Source organism: Equus asinus, chromosome 22, assembly GCF_041296235.1.
Source record: "Equus asinus isolate D_3611 breed Donkey chromosome 22, EquAss-T2T_v2, whole genome shotgun sequence".
In the NCBI taxonomy this organism is placed as follows: domain Eukaryota; kingdom Metazoa; phylum Chordata; class Mammalia; order Perissodactyla; family Equidae; genus Equus; species Equus asinus.
The window spans coordinates 17,789,595-17,816,157 of NC_091811.1; the positions used below are offsets into that span (position 1 = coordinate 17,789,595).

The 26,563-nt window shown below is 52.7% G+C and overlaps 1 protein-coding gene across 1 annotated transcript in view; it reads right to left on the reverse strand.

The window, feature by feature from the left end:
• VWF (von Willebrand factor) overlaps positions 1 to 26,563 on the reverse strand; it is a 153,957-nt gene that overhangs the window by 72,153 nt on the left and 55,241 nt on the right. The window contains exons 14-20 of the mRNA XM_070495034.1: positions 23,587 to 23,782; positions 22,721 to 22,936; positions 18,616 to 18,856; positions 12,508 to 12,602; positions 10,028 to 10,188; positions 2,902 to 3,005; positions 1,518 to 1,656 (exon numbers count right to left, since the gene is read on the reverse strand). Of these exons, the coding sequence (XP_070351135.1) occupies positions 1,518 to 1,656; positions 2,902 to 3,005; positions 10,028 to 10,188; positions 12,508 to 12,602; positions 18,616 to 18,856; positions 22,721 to 22,936; positions 23,587 to 23,782 (1,152 nt within the window). The remainder of the gene's footprint in view (positions 1 to 1,517; positions 1,657 to 2,901; positions 3,006 to 10,027; positions 10,189 to 12,507; positions 12,603 to 18,615; positions 18,857 to 22,720; positions 22,937 to 23,586; positions 23,783 to 26,563) is intronic.

Consider the following 26,563-nt stretch of genomic DNA (forward strand, 5'->3'; position numbering starts at 1 on the left):
CTGGGGCGGTCCATCTGACCAGCTGCTTCTCGTCGCACTGAGTTAGGTTTGTTTGCTGGCTGCTCCAATCTGAAACTGGCCAGGTAGTTGAGCCCCAGAGCCAGTACCACCCATCCTTTGCTACCAAGGTTGGGACACAGATCACCAAAAGACAGGCTTCCATGTATGATCTGTGGGAAAGGTCTAGAGAGCGACATACTGCACCAGGTTAATAGGTGTTGATGAAACCATTTCCATGGTATGCACACCCCGACCCCTCAACACGCTGCCCACCTCTCTGGGGCCAGACTGGGTATGGGAGGTGGAGGCTCATGGCTCACTCCCAGCATGCTCTGCACACAGCTGCCTGGTGCTGCTCACTCCCAGCATGCTCTGCACACAGCTGCCTGGTACTGCTCGCTCCCAGCATGCTCTGCACACAGCTGCCTGGTGCTGCTCACTCCCAGCATGCTCTGCACACGGCTGCCTGGTGCTGCTCACTCCCAGCATGCTCTGCACACGGCAGCCTGGTGCTGCTCGCTCCCAGCATGCTCTGCACACAGCTGCCTGGTGCAGCAGCTCACTCCCAGCAGGCTCTGCAGACGTGCATGCTCAGTCACCCTCATTGCCTGATTCACAGGGCCCTGCAGCTCAGACTCTGGGCTGAGGCTGCTATGGGTTTGTGGTCCTCCCTTCAGGGTACAATAAGCCCCCACCCCTCCTCCTCCCAAGAATGGAGACAGAGAGACCACACTTGTTTAAAGCTTCGCAGAGTCAAGTCATCTCATTCCTTGTGAGAAAGGCACCCATAGCTTCTTGCTTACCCATTTTGGTGTCAACCCACAAGAGAAATTTCCAGGAATCCATGCACGGGGAGAGGGAGGCAGAGGGGCCAGTGCCCTCGCCCACCAGCTAGGGTTTCTTGGGCTCTTTCTCATCCTGCTGGGCAGTATGACTTTTCTGTGCCCCCGCCCCCACCTCCTCCCCATTCAGAATTGCACTAGGTTAGAAATGAAAATGGAGGAGCATGCAATACCATCATAGGGCAAGCAGTAAACTCCAGGGGTCATTTCCACCATCCCCCTGCCCAGGACAGCTGCACAAAGCTATGTGGGCTGTTCACTGCACAAGGGTAGAAGCAGGGAGGGTGAGCAGGGCTGAAACCCAGCCTGGGCTCCACCCCTCACTGTGCATCCCGACTGAGGCTGTGTCTGCCTCTATCTAAGCCCATTTGGGTGCTAATTTGGGCTGACAGTAACCTTGCCCACACACAATCCCAGTCAACAAATCAGCTTCCACCCTGGCAGCAAGTCTCCAGGTGAACTGAAGGAAGATGGACAGTCACTCTGAGTTTCAAGCCCCTACCTCTTGAGACACTTCTCTCAGGGGCAGGAAAAGTACTCCCACAGAAGCCAGCCCCCAGAGTTTCTCTGCAGACAGAACAGCAGAAGCTGACCTGGGAGCCCCAAAGTTCAGTCAGCACCTCCCACCCCTCCTAGAGACAAACAGTACCCTCCCCGCCTCTCCCTCACTCTCACCTGCACCAGGACGTACTGGCACTCCCCAGGGAACATGTACTTGAGCCCGTCGAAGGTGAGGTAGTGGGCCATGCCGATGGCGGAGCACGTGGCGTCACACACGTGGTCCGTGCAGTTCCACTTCCGGTCCCGACAGACACTAGAACAGTAATGGCAAGGATGACCAGTTGGGCCCCTTGGGTGTGAGGGGCTCATCCAGGAAATGAGGAGACGATGAAGGAAGACAGAACGCTCCAGGGTGCCGCCCAACCCTCCTGGGAACCTCAAGAAGTAGAAGATCTGCGGCCTGTGGAGCCCGGGCCTCACAGAGTCCTGAACTGCAGTCCTGAATTGACACATTTTTAAAGCACGGGGCCCAGGAGGAGAGAGGTGCTCTCCCTTTACAAGATGGAAACCGTGGCAAAGAAGGGACTGGATTGTCCACAGTGATCCAGGCAGCCAGGGGAGGAGGCCCAGACCCTCTATAGACCACCTGCTGTACATTCACTCAAGCTCAGCCTTCCAGGAAGTTGCCTGAGAGCAGCCACGGGGTCATCACAAAACCAAGGCACTGAGGTTGAAAGGCCTCTGAGGCTAATGAGGAAAACTCAAGAGAATGCAGGGAAGTTCCCAGCCGGGAAAATAGTGAGCCCTGGGAACTTCTTCCAGGAGAGGTTTGGTGTGTACACAGCTACATGTTTAAGTCCACAGGGATTTGCCAGCTGCCACATGCCCCGTCCCACCTCCCCGTAACCAGAGCTGACCTCGGGAAGCCCTCTCTGTGCGTCAGAGGTGGTAAGCTCAGACCTCAGGCCCAAGAGACAGCAGGACGCTTTCTGGCTCCCAGCCTTTCCTGCCCCGTCCACACGGGCCTCTCCCTGAAGCTTTGCCCAGCCCCAAAGTCAACGCAGGGTGAATGAGCAGAGCAAAGGGCTGTGTGACGGACGGCCAAGGAGAAGGAAGCAGGAAAAGCAGCCACCCTCACAAGGTCCCTTTCCACATCATGCTAGTATAAGCACACTTGTGATATGCTTGGAGGCAGGAAAAGGCCAGAGAAGGAGCCTCCAGATTCCACGCCTTTGGCAGCTCACTCACATGTGCAATGACAGACACAGGGCAAGGTCCTTATCTTCCCCAGCCCCCATCCCCCTGAACAGAACACTTCTCTCTAGGAGAGGGCCCACGCGGGGTGAGCACAGGTGACGATAAAGTCTCCCCATTTCACAGATGGAGAAACAGAAGCACAGAGAAAAGGGAAAGCGAAGCCACATTCCCAAGGGTGCTGGAGGCAAGTGCTAGAGGCCCTGTGCCCACATCTGCTTCCACAGCATCTTGATCTGCGTCCCTGCTGCCGCTCACTCCACCCCAATGGCTCTGTCTCCAGAAAGCCCCTCCAGGGCCTCACCAAGTGTTGCAGTCGATCTTCACTGTCTCTCCCGGGGCGTACTCTCTGCCCTGATGGAAACAGGGGCATCTTTCCAGGGCCACACATCTGTTCTCGTGCCGGACCTAGGGAAAGCAATCCAAAAGTCTTGGGGGCCATGGTGAGTGACCTCGAGGCCTGCTGGGACATAGCCTCGGCCACAGGCCAGGCCAGGGCAGCCACGCCCAGACTGGGGCTTGGCAGACATGGGCACCCGTCTACACAGATCCCCGACTCTGCCCACCCTCTGCCCTCATCCTCCGCTGGGGCAGTGTAACCTGGACCTTGGCGAGGACTCTGGTAACATGTGTCGGAAGCCCTGGAGATGTGCACATCCTTAGGCCCAGTAACTCCACGCAGAGGATTTCTCCAACAGATATAGAGTTGTGGGTACAGGTTCACGTAGAATTATTTGCCGTTGCAAAAAAATGGAAACAACTAAGTGTTCAACAATAGGAAAACGATTGAATTCACTGAGGAATCTCAATGGTGTCCCATGGAGCTGTTAGAATGGCCTTTGGAAGAATCTTAAATGAGGTGAGAAATACTTGTGCTGTTGATTTTTAAAACAGGGGACAAACTGTATACACCTATGGTCCCAATTATGAAAATATATATATATAGTTTCAAAAAAAGACTAGAAGGAAATACAGAAATTGCCTCCAGATGATAGGATGGGATGGGGAATGGGGAGATTTTATTTTCTTTTTTGGTTTTTAAATTTGTTTCCAAATGTTCTTCAATGGACATGTATTTTGTTTATAACTGAAGAAAACGAACAATCTATTTAATGAAATTAAAACGTGCTTAACCCTGGAATTGAGAGCTGAATGCTGGCCATAGGCAGGCATGGACCAAAACCGGTGTCTCAGGCTTCTCCAGCCCCACATGCCCCTCCCCCACCAGTCCGCGAGATTCTGACCCACCCGCCACGGGGACGCTCTGCTTCCCTGCCTTCCACCCACAAAGAAGTTACTACGTGAGCATGTTATATTCGTCAGGTCTGGAGCGGCCAGGAGGGAAAAAGAACCAAGACCCACTGGGCCCCGTGGGCTCAGGAAGAGCTGGCCAAGCCCACTCCCACCCCAGCATGTAGCTCTCCTCTGTCCCAACCCCAGGAAGGCAGCCCTGGACGTCTGCTCTGGTGTGGCCTAACCTCAGGTGTCTAAAAGAGCCCTGGGCCACCCTCAGGTGAAAGCACCACGGCACTTTGGTGCCAGAGCTACGTGAGGGGTGAGAAGCTCCTGTCTGGAGGCCTCAGGATCCGCGGGACCCAGTCACTCCCCCGACAAGACTAGACAAGGCCTGGAACTGGACAAAGCCCTGGGAACAGAGCGATCTTGGGCTGAACAAAGGACTTCCGTGTCAAGGACCATGGGCTAAAGTCATATGTGTGCATGTGCACAGGCGTGTGTGTGTGTGTGTGTGTGTGTTAGAAGGGGATGGGAAGAATAATCTCCACGACTTAGCCACCACCTTCACCCGACCTCAAGAGTGTCCTCAAAGCCTAAGCGACGGGCAGGATGGGAGTGCAGAGCAAGGAAGATGCAGGTCAGCCGCATTCTCGGCAGCTCCTAGGATCACTGTTCTTGGAAGACAATGAGCTTAGGCACCAAGCAGGGAAGATGGCAGCGCGGTACGAACAAGGAGGGGGTGAAGAGCATCTCTCTCCTGGAGCGTCAAAGGCTGACACAATTAGGGCTCATTCCCACACGCCCCTAAGCTTTGTCAGTCAGCACTGACTGAAGTCCGGGGCCTGCCACCTGGTGGCTCCTCTAGGAATGACTGGTGGTTCTGCCGAGGAACCTTGACCAGCTGTCCAACACTCGCTCCTCCAGTTAACGGAGACGGGACAACAAGCCCCACTATCAGAAACATTACATGAGACAAGGCGGTGAAGCAGGCACAGGGATGGATCCGGGAATCCCAGCCCGGCTGAGCCCCCCTCACCTGGGCAGAACACGAGCTGCCCGTGGCCTTCAGCAGGCTGAGCAAGGGCTCCCAGGCCTCTTGGCCTGCATGCTCGATGTTTTTCCCTCTCTCCAGGACACTCAACCCAGTAACAGAAAGTCCCGCACGCCCATGGCCCAGGCAGCCCCTGCCCTCGCCCAGCGTGAGTCCCTGGGAGCCCAGCCTCCTCCAGGAGACATGAGACTCGAATCCCACCTTGGCCGTGAGGCAGTACGGCCACCTCTCTGCCCTCTCGCTGACACGCCACCTGGCTCCTCTCTGCCCTGTAAAAGGAGATGCTAACTGACGGATTACGCCATTAAAATAGGACCCTGATGTTGAATGAGGGCTGTTATAAAGACAGCAGGGCGTGGGATTAGGACCCTCAGGCAGAGCTGGAGGGAAGGCAAAGCATGACCTTAAAAGGAGAGGCAAGGTCCGGGCCACACCTCAGCAGCAGCTCCCGACTTCGGAGAGAAGATGGAATCACACCGGAGAGCCCTAAAGCCTTAAAGAAATTCAGGAGACGAAAAATAAAGGGCGGCGCAGGAGACGAGCAGGATCTCCATGAGACCCGGGCAGACAAGTAGGGCCGGCCAGTGGAGCAGCACCTAAGTGGATATCGTGGCAAGTCACTGAAACCTCGTGTTTAAGATGGAGAGAACCACCTCCACTAGTGTTTGTCCCTGTGGGACGCCAGAAAGATAATAAGACAAAGCTGACGAACGTCCTTCAGAAACTTCCGAAGAAAACAAGCAGCAATAGTTGTCACTATTGTTCATCAACTCATGACATCTGGAGGACGAATGGCTCAGGCTGAGAACATGCCACTAGGTATTAGGTCAACCCCAAGAAAAACTATGAAGGAGAAAAAAATTTGGTTTTGTTACTCCTCTCTGAAAAGGCCTCATCTTCCCCCCACCAAAATACCTGAACACCATACTGACCCGTTCTCCAAAATCCTTTTCGCCTTCCAACTGTCCTTTGTTCGTTCTCCCACCCCATGAGTACTTTCAGTTCAACGCAGCTGATTTCAACTAGATGTCTGCTAGGAGGGAAGAAGCTGATCAAATAACTCATACTAAGGTGTAAATGACTTCCTAAGAGGACTTATAAGGTTGTAAGCTTTTTTAAAGCTGGTGCTTGTTAACCAAAATGAATTTATGCCTATAATATTTCAGTAGGCCTTCTTCAGTGACAAGCTGTAGGAGGTGTAGGAGATATTTTTGAGACAGGAGGGCTTTCTTGGACCTTTTCGAAATTACATCTTGTAGGCTTTACAATGCCCACATGTGAGGTCCACTCTGGACGGGCCCCTGAGCCCAAGCTCTAGATTTCAAGAAGTAGCGCCAAAGTGAGAAAACTGGGCATGAAAGGACCAGGGAAATGAACACACTGCCCAGCTGCCAAGTGGCTTCCTAACACCAGCAGAACTGGGTACCAGTTTAGAAAATGTGGCCCCTAGATTTCGGAGGGTAAGTTAGCCTCTCCCAGACAGCGGTACCACATTTTCCCCGGAGCACCTCGTGGCTTCCCAGTGGGAGGCAAATAGGGCTGAAGGAGCCCAGGTGGGGGAGTCCGGAGACCAGCGTTTCCACCAGACATGCAGCCTTGAGTGAGTCTGACTGCTTTCTTTCCTCAGTCTCCTCTTGTGTGACAGAAGGAGTTGAAATCGCACCTCTTTAAGGGTGCCTTGTTGCTCTGCCACTCGATGGTGCTCCTGGAGATAATTGCGGCTGTAGCTGGAACAAGGCAGGAGCGGGGCAGTGGGCTATGCTTTGCTGTCACCTCGTGGTGGAAACAGGTAATATTCTAAATTAAGGACAAGGAGTTCCCTCAAATTTTTGACCTATAGAAAAAGACTTGGGAAATTTTCTAGTGCAGCCCCCTCATTCTATTGACCCAGTGGGTCTCAGATGTGGACCCTGAGGTCCAAAATATTGCTCCCAGTGTGTGCTAATTTCCTATAGCATCTCTGTTTATAATATGATTCACGGCTTTCCTCCATGAGCTTCTCATAACCATGGCCATTAAGCCGCCACTCACTAAGCAGCTTCCATGTGCCTGCCACTGTCACCCCCTGACCTCCAGTCAACCCTTCCAGCCCAATTTTACACCTGAGGAAAAGGAGACACAAAGATTTTAGGTGACTTGCTACTCAGTTGAGCAAACACCAGTAACCAGGATTCACACCTAGAAGTATGGGGCTCTGATTCAAGGCCTTTTCCACGCAGCTTCTCCACCACCAATTTGTCGTGGTGTGGACCTTACGGAAAGCACCCCTTGCTCCATGCAAGCAGACCTTTGCACCAGTCAGGAGCAGGCAGAGGCTGTGACTCATGGAGCTGACCAGAAAACCTCTGCTCTAAGCAGGTGCCAGGCCTGGAACAAGTTGCAGAGAGAGGGACTCCCTCACTGTCCCCAAAATCTTCAAACAAGTGCTGCTGGCCTTGCAATGGTCATTGGAAGCTGCCTTGAAAAAGGGAAGGAAGTTGAAAAAGAGCAGCATTGCTCCAAGTGTGGCCCTGGCGGGTGCCGGTCTGGATGATAGAAGGACAGAAAAGGAGAGCAGGCGATTGGAAAGCCATGTAGCAATCTGACTGAGTGAGATATCACATCCGCTGTATCTAATAAAAATTGGCAGGGGGGTTATATTTTGTAAGTCATTGCTTTTCTTTCATTTTTCTATTCATTTCCATTCATTTCTATTGTATTTACAAAGCTTTGGTCCACGACAGACTGGAATTCAAGAAAACGGGCCCCTGCAGGCGTGGACAGGAGGAGGAGGTGATGGCACAGCCTCTGGGGAGGAGCCTCGCTTGTTTATGAAAACAGCAATGAAAGCTATTCCTGGGATTCTGTAGCATTTTGTGTTTTAACAGTGCTTTCACACACAACTCCTTCAGGCCCACAGCCAACGTGTGATGCAGGCGGAAGAGGAATTACGCGTCCACGTTGCAGGTGAGGTGACTGAGGCTCAGAGAGAAGGAAAGATTGTGCAAGAGCCCGAGCCGGAAGTGGAGGGGCCTGGCCTGAGGGCATCCCTCTGCGGCTGCCCTGCCACTGCCCCTGCTGGGGGCTCTTCCTGCTCTCAGCTGGTCTGCCCCCAGGAAAGAGCTGCTTCCTCCCCCCTTCAAGTCCTCAGAAGGCAGAACCCCTGACCTCCTCCCCCAGCCCTCGGCAGCCTGCCATACCCTCGCCACGCCACAGGGGCAGGCCCCAGGGAAACCCCGCCTAGAGGGTGTCTGCAGTGTCTGATGGCCCCAACAGGGGGTCTCCAGCTCCTTCTTCTTTGCCTTGTGGCCAAGAACACGTGTCCCGGGCAGCAGCCAGCACACGGCACACTTAATAAATCACCCAGACGTTTCTGCTTGGTGGAACCTGGCCTCAGCAATTTGCACATTCGTCGGCATCGTAATGAAGCAGTTGTGAAAATAACCCAATCTCTTACACCACGAGCTTTCAAGTTTATAATCCCCTGCCGTTGAGGTGAGAGTCACTTCGTTCTATGACGGATATCCCAAGACAGTGCTGAGAAGATATCCCAAGACAGTGCTGAGAATGACGCCAGAGGCTTCAGGGGAGCCAGTGAGCCCTAACGGTGCATCCACATCCCATGCTTGTGCTCCAGGCCTCACTGTCCTCTGGGAACTTGGGGCAATAATGCAATTATCATGGTTATAATATAAGACTATCTCTACTGTTTCCTTCATGAAAAAGAAATTCATTTAAAAGAATCCCTGATGCTGACATAACCTCCTGAGTGATGTCCTTTTTCTTGCCCGAGCCCCCTCTGGTGCCAGAAGAATTTCTCCTCTGGGTATGGTGAAGGGGTTGTCAAAATAAGAGACCCTCAGGGTGAAAAGAGCAATAAACAAAGGGGAAGCTTCCCCTCCCCTCTCCTATTTCTTGCCCCTACCCAGGTCCTTATTAAAGGACTTCCTTGAATAGCCTCCTTCTAAGGCGCCAAATAAGACCTTCCAGTGTGGGGGTGCTCCCTGGCCAATCTCTAGCTCCCCCATTAGAAAAGACAGTTTCTGAGTCCTTAGCAGCTGAGACAGAGGGAACACCAGGGGAGAATAAATAACAGCTAGTCTCTGTCTTGCGGGGCAAAGGGTTGGAGAGAAAGGAGACAGACCATCTGCCCTGCACACACCCCAATCCGCAGCCTTCCTCGGGCCACTGGTGACGGGCCCAAGCTCCCTCTGCAGAATATTGGCTGTTCTCACTGCCCAGGACACTGCCCGAAAGCTGAGGCCTGGGCATCATTAATGCCCTTTACGGCCATATGACAGCCATCCTGCCCCAGCCCCTCACCACTCACTTTGGGTACGGGGAATTGGAGTCAGGGAAAGCAAGAAGACAGGATGCATTTGAAAGAGAAAAATCAAGAAGTTGCGTCCTTCAGGGTGATAAGAATAATATATGCATAATATATTGAATACAAAACGACCTAAGATTAGACTTAAGAGGGAGGTAAGGAGGCTTGGGCATGCTCAGACCGTTGCCACCACCAGGAGGCACACAGGAGCCAGGTGGCTGCAAACTAGCGTGGCCTTGGACCACTGCGGCCTCCAAAGAACTTCTGGCCACAGTTGCCTGTTTGTAGCCCCAGCCCCAGAATCAGAATGCTAGGAGCTGGCCAAGACCTCATGACTCACTTTACAGATGAGGAAAACAAGGCGCAGTGTGGGGAAGGGACTTGTTGGACTCGTGGCTTATTCATGGCATAGCAGGGATATCAATGTCTTCTCTTGAAATAAAAAGTTATACACATGTATGCAAATCATATGCAAATATGTGTGTGGGTCCTCTCATCTTCATCCAATGGAATGCAGCCCTTGAGAAAATTCTAATGAAAATGTTCGCTTTCACTTGTAAGTATTTCTGGAAATACTTGTCTGCTAAGTTCTTGTATTTCTGTCAGACCTCATCAGGATCAACCCCAGGCACTGTGCAACCATCTCCCTCCCCAACTTTGGCAGCTAACCCAGCCACAAAGGACTCTCCCCCACCCCTGCCCCCATCCCCACCGCCACCCCATCACCATCCTTGTTTAGCTCTTGATTCTTCATCTCTCTGGCTCCATAGCCAGCCTCGCTCCTCGCCTGCAGGAAAATGGAAGGCTCCCAGCCCTTTGCAGCTGTGGGTGGCTCACCATGCCTGGGGGACAGAGACACCCGGAGACACAGCCCGTGCTCATGCACTCCAGGTCATAGTTCTGGCAGGTTTTGGCGCACTCGAGCCCTTCAGCCCTCGGGTTGTCAGCAGGACACACCAATTTGACCATGGGGGGCCGACAGGATAGGCTCCTCTTGCCTTGGGGATGGGAAAATCAAAGAGGAGATTAGTGAAGGATTCATGGATCTACCTTCTACCCTGTCCTTTGGTCCCCTAGGTGTAGTCGCTCAATTCCAGAGACTCAGAGCTGCCCACTCCCTGGGATAAAGTACTGCCCGACCTCCAGCCAGGTCTAGCCCTGAGCCGGGTTCCTTGGGTAGACTGGAACGGCAGCCTCATCTACCCATCTGAGCTTCTGACCTTGGCATACGCTGAAGGCACCTCTCCTGACCTCAGCACCCCTCTGGCGACCCACACTCTCAGCCCCCAATCCTGCTGTAGCAGGTTGCAGTGAATCAGGATGCATTGAAGAAACGTGCGGAGCCAGGCTTCAGAGGACCTGGGTTTGGGTGCTAAAAAGGAAACTTTGCAGGCACCAGCAGGACCATTCCTAACATGGTTACAACTAATTTAGTCACAAAAATTTTAAAGGGGCCTTTGCTCATCCTCTGCCCAGCCACCCTACTGAAATCTGCAACATTCCCTCTCTTGACACCTCTACCTGCCCTCCCCGCTTTGTCACTCTGTCTGATCACCATCTGACATCACCGTCTGATGTCTGTCTATTTTGCTTATTTGTTGATTGCCCACACCACCGGGCCCCACCCACCGGAATGTATGCCCCATGAAGGCAGGGGTTTTGTCCGCTCTGTTCATTGATATTTCATATTTCCTGACACTTAGTAGGTGTCAACGGCTGACTGAATAAATGATGACAGCAGATGGGTGATAGAGCATCTTTCTTTCAAACACCCTGATGCACCCAGTAGCATTTCTATCTTAGTATATAGAGAGCTTACTGTCTCCTGTGGACTAGAAAGCCGGAATTTTCAGCCTTATTTTTATATGGAAACTTTTGTTAGAAAACTGACACCCTAAGAGGCTAAATGGCTTTTCCAAATCACACGAAATTCTAGGATTTTTCTGACTTCAAAAAAGATGACACTTTCCAGCGACTAGGTTAGAGGACTTTGAGCAAGAAGAAGCGCAAACAGATCTAAGAGGAAGAATGCAACAGAGAGGGGTGGGGGCGTGGGAAAATGCTATAGACGAGAGAGAGCCAGAAAAAGAAAAAGGCAGAAGGATTTAGTGACCTTGAGGTCTGCTATGGTCTGAATGTTTTCGTCCCCCCAAAATTCATATGTTGAAACCCTAACCCCCAAAGGTGATGGTACTAGCAGGTGGGGTCTTTGGGGGTGATTAGGTCACGAGGCTGGAGCCCTCATGAGTGGATTAGTGCTTTCACAAGAGACCTCACAGAGCCCCCTGGCTCCTTCCACCACGTGAGGACACAAGAAGTCTGCGACTCAGAAGAAGGCCCCCACCCAACCTTGCTGGCCCCCGGCCTCAGACTTCCAGCCTCCAGAGCTGTGAGAAATAAACGTCCGTTGTTTATAAGCCACCCAGCCTGTGGGGTTTTGTTGCAGCAGCCCAAACAGAACAACACAAGGTCACAAGTTCCGATTTCAGCTCGTGAGCCCCGACATGATCAGGAACTTGCCCCAGCCCTAGGCTGAGATGCTCCCCAGTCAGGCCCTCGGGGGAGCCAGACTTCTCTCCCAGGACGAGCTGAAGAGCAAACTCCTGGCACAGAGGTGAGGCACTTGGAAAAAGGGCGTCTTGAGGAAAGTGAGAGGCAAAGAGAGAGGAGGCCAAGCTGGAGGTTGAAAATTTCCCATGCGTCTGCCCAAAGTCCCTCTCCCTTCTACTAGGAGAGTCCTTCCCAACCAAGGATGATAGACCCTTCTGGAAGTCAATAACGCCCCTGATCCATAATCGTGAATATGGTCCCACTAGCACCGGGTCCCCTTCTCCCTTCTGTGCCTTGTCCTTAAACAGTGCAGTAACTGTTAGGACCTTCAAACAGAGAGCAAGGGGTCCAAACTCCCCCGTTTCAAATCCATCTGAGAAGCTTTCTCAAGAGGGGTCCTGGTCAGCACGTCCCTAGGTCAAAAGAGGCCACTGAAGGAGGGCCATTTTCACCACGATCAAGGTGACCAACTCACTCACGGCTGCTCACTGGGTTAAGGTCACCGTGGACAAAATACGGGTCTCACCGAATCTGTCTTGCAGTCTTTCCCCATCACAAAACAAGCTTCTTCCTGCCTCAGTAATGTGGACGTACACATGCAAAGGCATGTCTAGGCTTGAAAGTCACTCACCGGACACGGAAACTGTGCAGCCCCAACACGTGCCCGATGCACACACACATCAGACAGAGCAGCCAGCTCTCTCCCCCACCCCACGGGGCGCGGTCTGGGCAGGGGGTGAGGAGCCCTTCCAGGAGACAGTACTCACTGCGATGAGACAGGGGACTGCTGAGGACCGCATCCGGCAACAGGCTTCCTGGGGCCCCGCTGGTGGAACAGTGCATGAAGCCATCCTCACAATAGCTGCAGAGAGGAAAATCACCGCCCGACTTCAGGAGAGCAGCCACACCTGCCGTCTCCATTCCCTGGCCTCCCACTCCTCCGCCCTCTCCACGTGGGCTCCCAGGGCCACACACAGCTTGCTAAGGCCACCAATGACCTCCATATCACTAAACCCAGTGGAAGAGTCTCCAGTTCTTTTCTCACTTGATCCCCTCCAACAGCATTCATCACTGTTGACTTCTTCATTCTTCTAGAAGAAGAAAAAAAATTCTCTCCTGGCTTGCCTCCTACTCTCCTGGGTGTTCCTTCTCAGGTTCACTGTAGCTCACCCCTCCTCTGCTGACTCCAGACACACTCTCTCTTCTCTTCATACGATGCGTCATTCACTCTTCCAGCCACAATTACAGAGATGACACAAATTTACGTCAGCAGCTCGGATCTCTCCCTTGAACCCCAGATCCACATATTCCAGTGCCTACATGATAGCCTCCTTTGGTGTCTCAAAGACACTTCAAAGGCAGTGTGTCTGAAACCGAGCTCAGACCCCCACCAAGGCCGGTCCTCCACCAGGGCTGGGACTCATTGCATGATACCACATCCACCTAGTTTCACAAACCAGAAACCCAGGGACCAGCCCTGACATGGCCCTCTCCCCACCCCCTCTATCTGATCCATCACCAAGCCCTTGGACTTTGTTTCCGAAATGTCTCTGGAATTCACACCCACTTCTGTCTCTCCACTGCCACAAGCCACTGTCACCTCTCACCTGGCTGACGCAAAAGCCTCACAACTGTCCCTGTACCCCTTCCCGCCTCTCTCCAAACACACTCCTCTTCACGAAGCACCCTTTCAAAACCTGAGCCTGATTCCATCACATCCCAGCTCTGAATCCTTCAAGAGCCCCCTCAATAGGCCTTAGGACAGAGCAAACCTCCACCAGGCCTCCCAGCCCCACTGAGCTGACCCTGCCGACCTCTCCCCTCCATCCCCCGGCCTGCTTCTGATTTTAAAGGTGGCTGCTCCCTTCAAACTCAAGGGCTTTTGCACACACTGTTCCTGCTGATCTAACGTCACTTCTGCCCACCATACACACACACACCCCACCCCCCCGCCACACACACACACTTAACCTGTGTCCCCATCCCATTTGAAGCTTTCGTAGACCATGTATTTCTCTTCCTACCACACTTGTAACTTTACACTACTATTGTTTGATGAACCTCTCTCTCTCTGTCACTGGCCTATAAGACTGAAGGGGGCAGAAGCCACGACTGCTCCTGATCACCATTATATCCCCAGCATCCAACAAAAGGCTTTGCATAGAGTATTCAATAAGTCTTTTTTCATTTTCTTTGACTCCTCTCCTCCAATCCCAATCCCCCACCCTAACAGGGGCAGCTATTTTTATGCTATCTGGTCTCCTCAGTGGCCCCCAGTGATCCCTACATCCTGGTTCACACCCTTGTGGAATCTCCCACATTGTACCAAGTGTAGTCTGTGTGACCAACAGTACATGGCAACAGTGGCATACCATATGTCACTTAAGATTAGGTCATAAAAGACTGCGGCTTCCATCTTGGTGCCCTCTCTTGGGTTACTCACTCTGGGGAAACCACATGATGAGCAGCCCCATGGAGAGATCCACGTGGTGAGGAACCAAAGCCTCCCGCCAACAGCCATGTGCATGAGCTGGGAACGACCGTCCATCCCAGTCAAGTCTCCCGATGACTGCAGCCCTGGCCAGCAGCTTGCCTGCAACCTTTGAGAGAACCTGAGCCAAAACCACCCAGCTAGGCTGCTCCTGAATCCTGACCTTTAGAAACTGTGTGAGATATTAAACGTTTGTTGTTTTAAACTGCTAAATTTGGGGGCAATTTTTATTGCAGCAATAGATAACTAATACAATTTTATTCTGTTTAATACGTAGCTGACTGTGTATATTCTTATAAAATACGTGATTGTTTGGCATGCATGCATGTTTAATGTATATAAATGGTATTAGCTTATATATCACACTGTGTTTTACTTTCTTGATTCAGCACCAGGTGTTTAAGATTCATCCCTGTTAATACATGTCCTATTTGTCTGGTGCTTCTAAGGCTGCACGTGTTCGTACTGAGCAGTGTGCATCCACTACATCTTACCTATTCACCTGCCAGTGATGGACACAGGTGGTCACTTACTCTTCACCACCACAAACAAGGCTGTGCCCTTAAGAACCTGTGTGAGAACTTCTTTAGTATATATGGCCAGAAGCAGAACTGTGGGAATCATATCAAGTGTGGATATCTAATTTGCATACCCTGTGCCAATTGCTCTCCCAGGTGCAACTGACCTTGCGTCTGAAGGGAGCAATGTACCTTCAAGATTAAAAGAAGGCCAGGGCGCTGGAGAGAGGAGAGGTAGGCAGGGGTCAGACCACATGGAGCCTGGGAGGCTGTTCAGGATTCGATCTTTATCCTGAGGCCTGTTGAGGGGAAGGTATTGAAGGATGCCAGGCAGAAATGTGACACAGGCAGACTTATATTTTGAAAAGAGACTAGGATCTGAACAAACCTATGTCCTATCACTAGCAGTTCAGGGTCCCATGTCCCACAGCCCGGCCAACACTTGGCATTATCCAGGGTTCTTATTTTTCCAGTCTAATAGATATGAAGTAATACTCATTGTTTTAATTTGTACTTCTCCGATCATAATGATTTCGAACATTTTTAATATTGCTGCTGTTCAATCAAAATTTGTTGAATGAACAAGAAAATCAGCCCTTCCTCCTTGGGCATATGCAGAAATTGCGCCTTCTGGTTTTTAACTAACTCTCGGTTAAAAAATATCCTCCCCCAAATGTCATGCTCTATCTGTCATTTGGACATGACATAAAAGCTTAGTTTTACTTAAAAACAAAAAACCTTACACATGAGTTAAAAACCAGCTCCTGGCACACAGCCTGGTCCAGGACAGAGTGAGCCCTCCACTGGGATGGCTGTTTGAAGGACCAACCGAATGATCTGAAGCAACTCCCAGGCCATGTGTGTTTGTACCATCCCTCCCACCACATTTTCATGGGCATTACTAGCATTTGCTCCAGCCGGACTCATTCTTCAGTGTATTGTCTAAGGAATAGAATAAAAATAAACAGCCACAGAGTTCTCTCAGGCTCATATTCTCCAATTTTCTAAATGAAATCCAATTTTCTAAATGAAGTGGAGAGACAGGACAGTCAATAGCTTTCAGCCCTGGTGCCTGACGGGGAGACCAGGAAGGGGAGGAGGTCATGGAGAGGTCACTGATGTGCAAACCCTGAAAACAGCCTGAAGCCAAGGCTGCGTTCACCCAGGAGCTTCCACACCCCATCTCTTACCTTCCTTCTGCCTCTGATATGGTCAAGTAACCAGCAACACTTGCTGCCCTCCAAGTCACCCCAGGCCCCTACCCTCTGGCTTCTTTCCTCATCATACTGCTGAAACATAGGGGCCACTATGACCTTCTGATTGCCAAATTCAACAGGCTATTCTCCATGTAATATGAAGGGTTCAAGAATCCCTGGGTTCTAGTCACTTGCTGGATGATTTGGGAAAGTGATGATCTCTCTAAGCCTCAAATTCCTTACTGAAAAAGCAAGCCCTGGGCGCCTAACAGCGTTGTTTTAAGGTCCCAGAGAGAAACATTTTGAAAACTGTAGCCAGCAAAGTAATAAAGCAACTACTGGGCTGAGGCCCAATGCTCAAAGCAAGAGAAGACGTCATCACTCCCTGTCCCCTCAACTTCCATGATATGGCACCGTCCTGGTTCTGACGTTTTCGCTGGCCTTTTTTCTTTGGCCTGTCTCTTGGGATCCTCCTTCTCCTCCCGTCGCCCTCTGAACGTTCCCCCAAAGTCTGAACTCAGATCTCTCTTCTGCTCTTCGGTCCACTCCCCTTAGCAAGTGTAGCTTTCCCACGACTGTAACTGTCGCTGCCACTCAAACCTTTTTCTCCAGCCTCAACCTCTCACTCAAGTTCCAAACCCAAAATGCCAGCTATTGGTTCCGTTCATTCACCAAGATGCCCTTTTGGTAACTCAAAGTCATCCAGGCCAAAGCCAAACTCATTGTCTTCCCTCTACCCACACAGAGCCCTCTTGCTGTTCGCAGCCTCACTGTCCTCCCAAGCATTCACGTTCAGATCCCTGGGGCCATCTTCAACAAACCTCGTCCCCAGCGTGTTTACTTCTTCAGCGTCTCGAGCTTCTGTCTCCCTCTCCATTTCCGCTGCCATTACTCGGCCCAGGGCCTTACCACCTTTAGACCGGACTGCATCAACATCTTCCCACCACTGATCTCCCAGCCTTCAGTTCTCATGCAGCTTCCAGAACCCACTCCCTAAATCTACACTTTGACCCCACTTCCTCTCTGCTCGAACATCCCAAGGTCCCCACTGCCCACTGCTCAAGCGTCGGTCCTCACGCTGTCTTTCAGACACCTCCGAGCCTGATCCCAACTTCCCTCCAACCTTTCTTTCCTCCATACAACAATGTTCCCTGCAGAGGACTTCCCTTGGTGACTGTTGAGTAACCCTTGTGCGTTTCAGTCCCTGGACCTGGACTCCACCCAAAAAGCCCTCCTGTCATCATCCCACCCCACTCCAGCTGTCAGAATCCTCCTCAAAGTCAAAGCTGCCCCCTGCATTGAGTCTCCTCCAAACGGAAGCCATCCTCCCCTGCTCTGAATGAGTGGGGTTTTTCCCTCTCTGATATGGTGAGTCTACCAAATGTTACAGTTACTTCATCTCAGTAACCATTTATTGTACCCACTTTTTGCCGGAACTGTCAGGTGCTGGGATGGGGACCTAAGATACGGTCTCTGCTCTTGGGGAGGTTGAAGTCTAGAGGGGAGACGCAAGTACAATAGCCATAAATGTTTTAGTACAGCGTAAACAACCTGCTTTGGGAGCATGAGGTGGGGAAGGGCTGCAAATTAACCTCACTGGAGGGATGAGAAACAGCTCCATGCCAAATGCAACGTGCAGACCTTGTTTCAATCTGGATTTGAACAAACCGATTATAAAAAGATGTTTTGAGACTATCAGGAAAAAGTGAACATGGATTGAATGTTAGACATTATTTAGGAATTATCGTTAACGTTTAGGTTAGTAATGGTGTTATGATTAGGTTTTTTTAAGTGCTTATCAGTTAGAAATACATACTGAAGTATTTTCAGATGAAATGATATAAAATCCAAGGCTTTCTTTAAACTATTTCAGACAAAAGGGGGAGGAGAGAATAGATAAAAGAGGAATGGCAAAGTGCTCATAATTGTTGCAGCTGGGGACGGACTCCTTAGGGCTCCTTACACTATTCTCTCTCTTTTATGTCTGTTTGAAATTTTCCATAATCAGGACATTGTAACTGCTCTCCCTAGCAGACTGTCAGCCTCTTTGGGGCCCAAACTGTCTGGTTCATCTTTAGATCACCGATCTCTAGCCCAGCATCCAGGACACAGCCGGTGCCAAGGAGGTGTTTGCCCAACAAAAGTTCCGTTTCAAATTTCTTCTGAGACCATGAAAGCCCTGCGTAAACTGACCGTGACAGAGGGCCTGGGCAAAGGGCTGCAAGAAGCAGGCATGACCGGGAGCTACTTCAGGGAGAGCATGAAGCAAGTTGGGACAGCAATGCACCATGGAGGCAATGCCACTCGTTAGATTTTCTTCTGGCTCAAATGCTTTAGCCTGAGAACACTGACAGGAGGCTGAAGGGGAGGGGGACAGGGAGAGCTCCCATTTCCTGTCCTAGGAAAGGAAGACTGAGACCTGGGGCAGGGAAACGGGGCTCCCACGTGATACTGGCAATAAACCTCAAGAATTCCTACTGCCAGCCTGGAGTTCTAGTTCCCTGCACAGTAAGGAAGACGGAAGACATGGGTGAGGTCCCAGCTCTGCTTCTCACTTGCTGTGCAAATCCGGCCAAGTCACTCCCTTGCTCGGGCCTCAGTTTACCCATCAGTGAAACAAAGGACTTGGAGGGCCGTCCTCCTTTCCCTGGCCCTGCTGCTGGTACTTACCACATGGTGTGATGGTCTGAGAAGATGTCTTCGGGCTGGAAGATCTCGCCATCGTAGTAGCAGGGGCACTGGGCCTTGGGCACGCAGTCCCCCCTCTCATCCAGGTAGAGCCCTGGCGGGCAGAAGCAGCCCTCAAGGCAGACCTCGTCGCATTCCTCATCCGGGTGAGAGAGGGAGTGGCAGGTCCTGTTGCACGGGGTCCCACACTGCAGGTACACCTGGCCCTGTGGGCAGCTCAGCGCTGGAAGAGGGGGTGGGGAAAGAAGGCTTCAGTGGAAACATTAAGAGGACAAGGACTGTGGCTCTAGGTCTTGGGCCACCACCCCTTGCAGCTGTGACCCCTATTATATCTGTATGTTCGCTGCCTTCCTTTCCCACTATGAGCAAACTGTATTTTTACATGCACAAATATATATTACAATGAAAGAGGCTCAGGCTCCCTCTGCTTAACCAGAGGGATCATGCTCAGTCGCCTCTGGAGTCTCAGAGCCTAGGACATAGTAGAAAGCCTGGTGGGCAGCGAAGCTGAGAATATTAAAAAGAGCTGGGAGTGACAGGCAAGCACATTTCACCCGTGATGTTAGTAACAATCATGGCCACTCTTTATTGAATACCTACTGTATACCCTACTCTTCACACAGGTTTATGCCTCTTACTCCTCTCCCAGGGAGTTAGAACTCTTTAACCCCTTTCCACGGGTAAGAAAACTGAAACCTAAGCTAAGTGACTCATCTGGGTCATGCCTCCCAGGAAGAAGCAGAGGCGGGATTTGAACCCAGCTCTCTGTGACCCAAGAGCTCATGCTTCTAACTGTTATGTTCTAAAAAGGATCAGGCATGCCTTTGAGGACATGCCAGTCTAAGACACGCCAGGATGAGGGCAGGGGCACTCTTGTATCTGCCCCAGCAGAGTGGGCAGCACCCATGTACCCGCAGCCTTCACTCTCCCTGGCCCCCCACTGTGAAATAGCACAACAGACAGAAGCCAAGAGGAAGCACAGCGAAGTGACAATGCAGTACGAGAATGGGCTCTGTGTCCCCAAGTCGTGGTTCGAGCCCCAGTCCCACCATTGACCTCTGCTATGTGAGCCTGAGCAGCTCCCTCACAGGAATAAGATGATAATATCCACCCGGGTTGTAGCTCACTAACCTAACACGTTTAGAGTAATGCCTGGCATAGGGTAGATGCTTACTGCTATTATTACCATTATGATGATGGGGGAAACATAGCCCCGGTCAGCAGGCTGGAGGTGGGAGGGTTATTCCAGAGGAGGTCTAGGCCTGAGAAGAGCGGGCACTCCTGGATTCTGGCTGACACATACCCTATTTCCAGCTAACAGGAGTCTCACGAGCACCCTGACAACGGAATTCTTTACTGGGGTGTGGGGAGCACTTTATCCCTTCCAAATACTTTCCCGTTGCTGATCAGTTGTTGTCCAAGAAATGAGAACCTCACTCTGGGGACACCCTTCCTAGGACCATCCGAATCCATCCCCTCTCTGTTAGAACCCATTTCTATGGCAGAAACCCACTGCAGAGGGTCTACAGAAGCTGTAAAAGGAAGCCATGCCCACAAACCTCAGAAATGGGGTGGGGGCCTCTAGAGAGCAACTGCTCTGGGCTTGGTATTTGGGGGGTAGCTGAAAAGGGAGGGGCTCCCTAACCATACGAGACACAGATTTTTCTCTGAACCAGCAGAGAGGTAGGGCCCTGGATAAATATTGAGAGAGGGCATGCTGGGCAATAAAGATGGCAATCCCTTGCAATCCATTGAACCTACATGATAAGGGCACATTTCACCCATTAAGGAGCAGCTCGAGCTGAGAGCTTTGTTTTCCTCTGACTGTCTCCAGAGCTAGCTTGGAGCCGTATTAGATTTCTCCTTTGGCCTTCTTCCCCAGAAGTAATGCACCTCTCCATTTAACAGATGTTTATCCTGTGCCCACTGTGTGGGGGGGCTGTGCTGGGCTCAAGGATGCAGAGATGGGGAGACTTGGTCCCTGCCTTCAAGGATCCCACAGTCTTGTCTTCCCAAAGGAAACATAACCAACTTACAAAGAAAAAAAATGTATGTGTGCTTCTCCCAAATCTCCTCACAGCATACCACAAAGCGGCCACGTGATCAGTCCTTGCTCAACGAGTGTCCCCAGTTGGTGTGACCTCTTCTTATGGACAGAGTCAGTGGTGTAGGGAGCTCTGTGCATTTCTCAGGAAGGGAAAGTGAGGTACGGGTCCAGGAGAAAGCTGAGCCTGAGCTCCTAAGCTGGGAAAGGGGGGAGGCAGGAGCCCTGGAGTCCTGCCCACCCTCCTGGGGCTCAGAGGAGCAACCCAAGGCCGCCTGGCCCGCCTTTCCTCTGGTTCACCTCCACATAAACCCTTGGAGACATTTCCCTCTTGTCCTTCAGTCTCTGGGGACAGCTCCCTCCCTAGGCCCCACACTTCCAGCTGATCAGAAAGGCCCAGGAGTCAGGAAACTCCACTGGAACCTCAGGCCCCTATCTTATAGTGTCAGCCCATTCCCTCTGGCCCCATTCTCAGGGGAGGTTAAGAGCAGCTGCTCTTGAGAGATTAAAGAATCTTAGAGCAGACCCTCAGCCTTCCGGGAGAGCATCCTAAATTAGGAAACCCTTCAGATGCCGCAGCACACCGATAATGTGTAGTTTCTAACACGGGTGGACAACTGAAACATGTCAACGATGGGATGCCAGCTACCCCACCCCGCGTGCCCGGACTTCTAAACAGCAAACGCGGAGGATGAAACCAGGGTTTGCAGGGCGAGGCACGGGGCTCAGGTCACGCAGCTGGGAAGTCACAGGCAAGCGGCCAGCAAGGCCTCAGACTCAGTCCTTCCAGCCACCAGCCTTGGACTCTCTGACATCCCAGAGCTAGAGGGACGGGGCCAGTGCATGTAGCTAGATGCTTGCTCCCTTTCGTCCTGACTTTTGTCTCGGCTCCTCTTTTTTACATGACTGCTGAGACTCGAAACATGAGTTGGCTCATTGGACCCCAAATAGTGACACTTCTGGAGCCCCATACCTCAAGCTCACGTCACATACATGATATTAAGTCCTTTCACTGTTTCACGTAGCTCCTATTTTCCTGCCTTTGTCAGGACCACTGACATTAGACTCCAAACACATCTACTTCACCCTAAAAATCAAAACGCCCACTACACCTTATCCTCGACGGATGCCTTCCTCACTTCTACGTGTCACTGCTACGATTCACCACTGGAAACAACTCTTTCCTGACAAGAAAGCACCTTTTCAAACCCTGGTCAAGTACACCACCTCTGGAAAGCCTTCCTGGGTTGCCCCTGCCTTGATCTCATTATCCTTGTGCTCCGGGAGAGGCTCCCAGGAGGGAGGCAGCTTCCAGCGCTGCCTCAGAAGGGAGGGCAGGCTCTCCAGCACCGCCAATGCCCAAACACTCTGGGTGTTCAGCAAATGTGGCCGGAGCAACAACAGCACGGTGAACACAGCCCAGTCGCTCCAGGACGAGAGCGTGGGGCAGATAGCAGTTCTGGTGCCAGGGACCCAACAGTGCAGAGGGAGGCCCCAAAGTCAGCCGGGGGACAATGATGTCATTCGACCTTATATAACTGGATACAATGCCCGAGATTTGGGCCAGGAGTCCACCAGCGGTGTGCCTGAAGTTGTCAGCAAAGGATTGGTCCGTGCCTTTCCCATTGCTGTCATCAGACCCTCCAGGGACGCGGGCACCTGGGGCCCACTCGCTCAACCTGGCCGTGCATGGCTCCAACACTAGGTGGCAGCAGCCACAGGAAATCTCTTGGCAGGGATGCCAAGGTTCTAGGCCTCCAGGTAGGGCTCCAGCGTCCCTCCTGGAACGGGCCAGAGCAGCCAGACTCTCCTATGGGAGAGCCAGTCCCCGCCACCGTGTCCTGCTGGGGGATGAGAGGAGGAAGTGGCTGCAAATGAAATGTTCCCGCAACTCATGCTTGTCAAATGACCCTGGCCCATTTATGAAGACCACGATGTAGACAGGGCTTTGAAAAGGAGGCGAGCGCAGAGCGCGCGGGGCAGCCGCGGGGACTAGGCGGGGTTGCGTGGAAAGCTGGAGGCCGGGAGGGAGGGGGCACTCACCACAGAAGCCGGGCTCCCGCCAGCCGATGTGCACGCCCTTGCGGGCGCAGGCGGCGGCATAGTTGGCGACCGCGCTGCACAGGCAGTCCCTGCCGTTGGAGCAGGAGCAGACGTCGTAGCGGCAGTTGCGCAGGTAGGGCCCGGGGCCCACGGCGCCGTGGCAGGCCTCGAACGTGGGGGACGTCAGGAGGGCGCACGCCTCCTCCGCGAACCTGCCTGGAGAGAGAGAGGAGCGAGCGGCATGGCCACGGCCCTGCTGCAGGTCTCGGGGCCGCACCCCCGGGGCAGCTACAGACGCGCCCGGAAATCCCCGGCCCACCTTCCCCCTCGGCAGCAGGTGCTGCCAAAACAACTTCTTTTGGCTCCGGGAATCATTGCGATTTTCTTCCCCAGCCGAGATACTTTCCTAACGACGTTTGGCTTAAATATGTAAGAAACTGCATTTCCAGGGCACACACCCACCCACAGAAGGGAGAAACCGCTCCATGATGAGTTGGGTAAGAGGGATAAGTCAATGTAGCACTGAAATGTTGCCACAGATAAATCTGCACATGGCCACCTCCGGTGCATTCATCTTAGGATAATCTAATTCTGAATTTGCGGGCCTGCTGCTCCGACAGACAGAGAACGTCCAGGGGCAGGAACTCTGTACCACTCTTTCCGTTCCCAGGGTTTGGCCCACGGAAGGGGCTCAACAAAGGGACTTTGAAGGATAAAGGATCCAGATGCTGATAATCAAATGCTGATGGTAGAAACAAAGACCCCACCACCACCACCACCCCCCCCCCCAGTGGGTGCACTGTCCCTTGGAAGGCGCTGGAACGAGGGGGGCTCCGCGGAGCTCCCCTTCCCCCAGGCGCACATACTCAGGCGCGGGTTGAGGCTGCACGGATCGCTGTGCTGTTTCTGCAGGTCTTCGCAGTCCGCGCGCAGCTTCCAGGAGTTCCCGAAGGCCTCCACCAGGGCCTCCACCAGGCCCGCGGGCGTGAGGAAGTCGTCGCCCTTGTTGCCGTTGTAGTTCCCGCACAGGCCGCAGGTCTTCCCGGCGTAGAGGGGGGACAGCTGCGGGGAGGGGAGAGCACCTTGGAGCAGCTGCCGCCAAGCAGCAAGTGTTTCCTTTCGCTAATGAGACGGTTTTAATCAAAAAAGCTCTCTGGGTGACAAATAGATATGAATTTAATAAATCGTAGCTAAGCCCCAGGCTGCAGAAGAGGAAAGAAGCTAACTGCCTATCAGTTTGCCGCCAGCAACCTCCCTGCTCCTAAATCAGTCAGAGACCTGTCGTGTGGGAAGGGATTTCAGGAATCATCCAGTCGCTCAGAGATGGAGACACTGAGTCCCAGAGAGGGAACGTGACTTGCCTAAGGTCACAGATGTCGTGGCCCCGTCCAGTGTGCTGTGCAACCCTCGCCTGTCAGAGGAGAGACCCAAGCCAACGGGTCCAGACAGCCATGGGAACCAAGTGTAAAGTCCGCATCCCTTTACTGAACACTCACATCGGTCGCACACTCGGGCGAGGCAGGCTGAGTCCGTTAGGGTGCAAGTCCTCTCAGGGCTCACATTTGGTGACAAAGAATAACGCCTTCCTAACTGTCTGAATTTAACTGAGCATCATTGAAGAGAAAAGGCCACCAGCCAACAAGGACTCTAGGGGCTGTGATTGGAGGAGGCGGGGGTCAGTGAGGACTCTGGGGCAGCCTGCTCTTGCAACCAGGAGGGGTACAGGGGCCAAACTCCAGGCCACTGGCACATGGCTTGTTCTCCATCCTTCTGAGCCCAAAGTGCACGTTCAGGGACGACTTGTTGAACAGAGCCTGCCTTTCACACTCTACAGCACCAGCATCTGCTGGTTCTGCTGAGAGGGCCCTGATTCAAAGATGGAGCAGGGGCTGCGACCCCCGAGCCCTGACACCTGCTCTGCGTGTAATGAACGAGGCTGCGTGACCCCAGTGTTCTCAGACCTCCCCAGGCTGGGCCTGGGCTCCATATGGTCATCTCCGGAGCCCCTTCCCGCTTCCAGCTCTGATTTTGCAGGATGCAGGATGAACAATCTAGTGGAAGGTTCTGGACCTATGTAAAGTGTACCCAAGGAAATATCACTGAAAGACAGAGGATGGAGCCCCACTTCCCTGTTTGCTTTACAAACGTCAAGTGCTGCCACATCAGGCGCCAGGCCTGCCCTGACCCGCTCCCCCCCCCCCCATTTCAAAAGTAAATCCTCCCCACCCGGCATTTCCTGCCCCTTCTCTGCTTTGTTCATCTGGCCAGGATTTATCATCTTCTCATATGCGATGTAATTCACTTGTTGGCCTTGTTTATTGTCTGTCTCCCCTCATTAGAATTTACACTAATTGAGGAGAGGATCCTTGTCTGTTTTGTTTCACTGTTGTGACCTCAGCCTCCTGGATGGTGGCTCTGCACACTCAATAAATATGTGTTGAAGGAACAATTGGTTGAACAAATGATGGGATAAATTTGTGAATGAATGAGGGTCGCCTCTGGACGCAGCTGGAATGCAATGCCAACAGGGTGGACCAGCCCTGAGCCGAGCAGCAAAGTTGGTGATGAGTCCTTGTTCTCCTGACCCGCACCTCAGCACCCTCACTATCCTCCCCGGTCTCAGACCCTGAGTGCGCTCCTGCTCCCCAAGTCCCCTCCCATCCACCCCCAGGACTGCGCACCATCCCCCACCCCCTCAGACTGTATCTTCTTCCATCCCCTTGGCTCCTCTCACAGGTGGGCTTGCCCGGGGTTAGAAGACTGGACCACCGACCCCAGGCGGGGCTGGCCACGGGCCCTACTTGTCCCGAGATGGGGACTTGGAGAACGCGCTTGCTATTTGAAATGAGCCTCAGCTCAGTGGCACCTCTGATGAAGTGAGGACTGTCAGTGGGTCTTTTCTACACGGCTCTGCCTGAGGCCCAGCTGGGCCCACATCACAGCCAGCAGAGCCCTGCTGCCTGGACCGCCCGGCCCCGCTAGGACAGGGCGTCCCTTCCTCGCCCGGGACGGGGAGGAGACCAGAGGCCGCTGGCAGCGCCTCACCCAGCCTCCTCTCAGGTGAATGTGCTCGCTCTGCTTCTCCCCGGGTCCTGGTTCCAGCTGGTGTCCTCCACTTGGCAGACCCCACAAACCCCAGGAGCCAGCATGACCGCACACCCCACCTCTCACCCCATCCACAATGCTCCCTTCCCCCCCCCAAGACCCCCAAACATTAGGACATTCCTACAGGCCACGAGGTCATCTGACCGTGTCCTGAATCGTGACCAAGGAAATCCTCTTCTTGTTAGCTACACTGACCAAGCCGGCCCCCAGAGCTAACCCGACGTCACATTCCCACGAGAAGAAGTCTCCCCTTCTCTCCTCAGAAGAGACAAAGGATGGGGGGACCCGAGGAGGAGGACAAGGGCCGCCCAGGATGAGGCGGCACGGGCTGCCAGCTGAGGGGAGAACCGCGGGTCTAATGGCTGATGGGGGCACCTCCCTCGAAGACGGGGGTGCAGGAGGTGACATCAGACAGGAATCAGGAGGCCTGAGTCCTGGCCCTCACTCTAACCGTGTGACCCTGAGACCCGGGGCAAGTCACGTTCTTGTTCCTGAAATGATGGGCCCTCATTTCCAGCTCTCCATGAGGGGTTGACAAGAAGACCTCCAAGACCTTCATGCTGTACGGTTAGAGGTCATAATGTTTGTTTTTTGTAAAAGAAAAAAAGTCATTTATTTGGAACTCGGGCAAGGACTATAACACAAGAAAAAGAACATGACATCATGAGGATGGAGGAACCCAGGGTCTCATCAGGGACACCCATCACAGGATTCTACCAAGGACCCTGTGGACCAGTG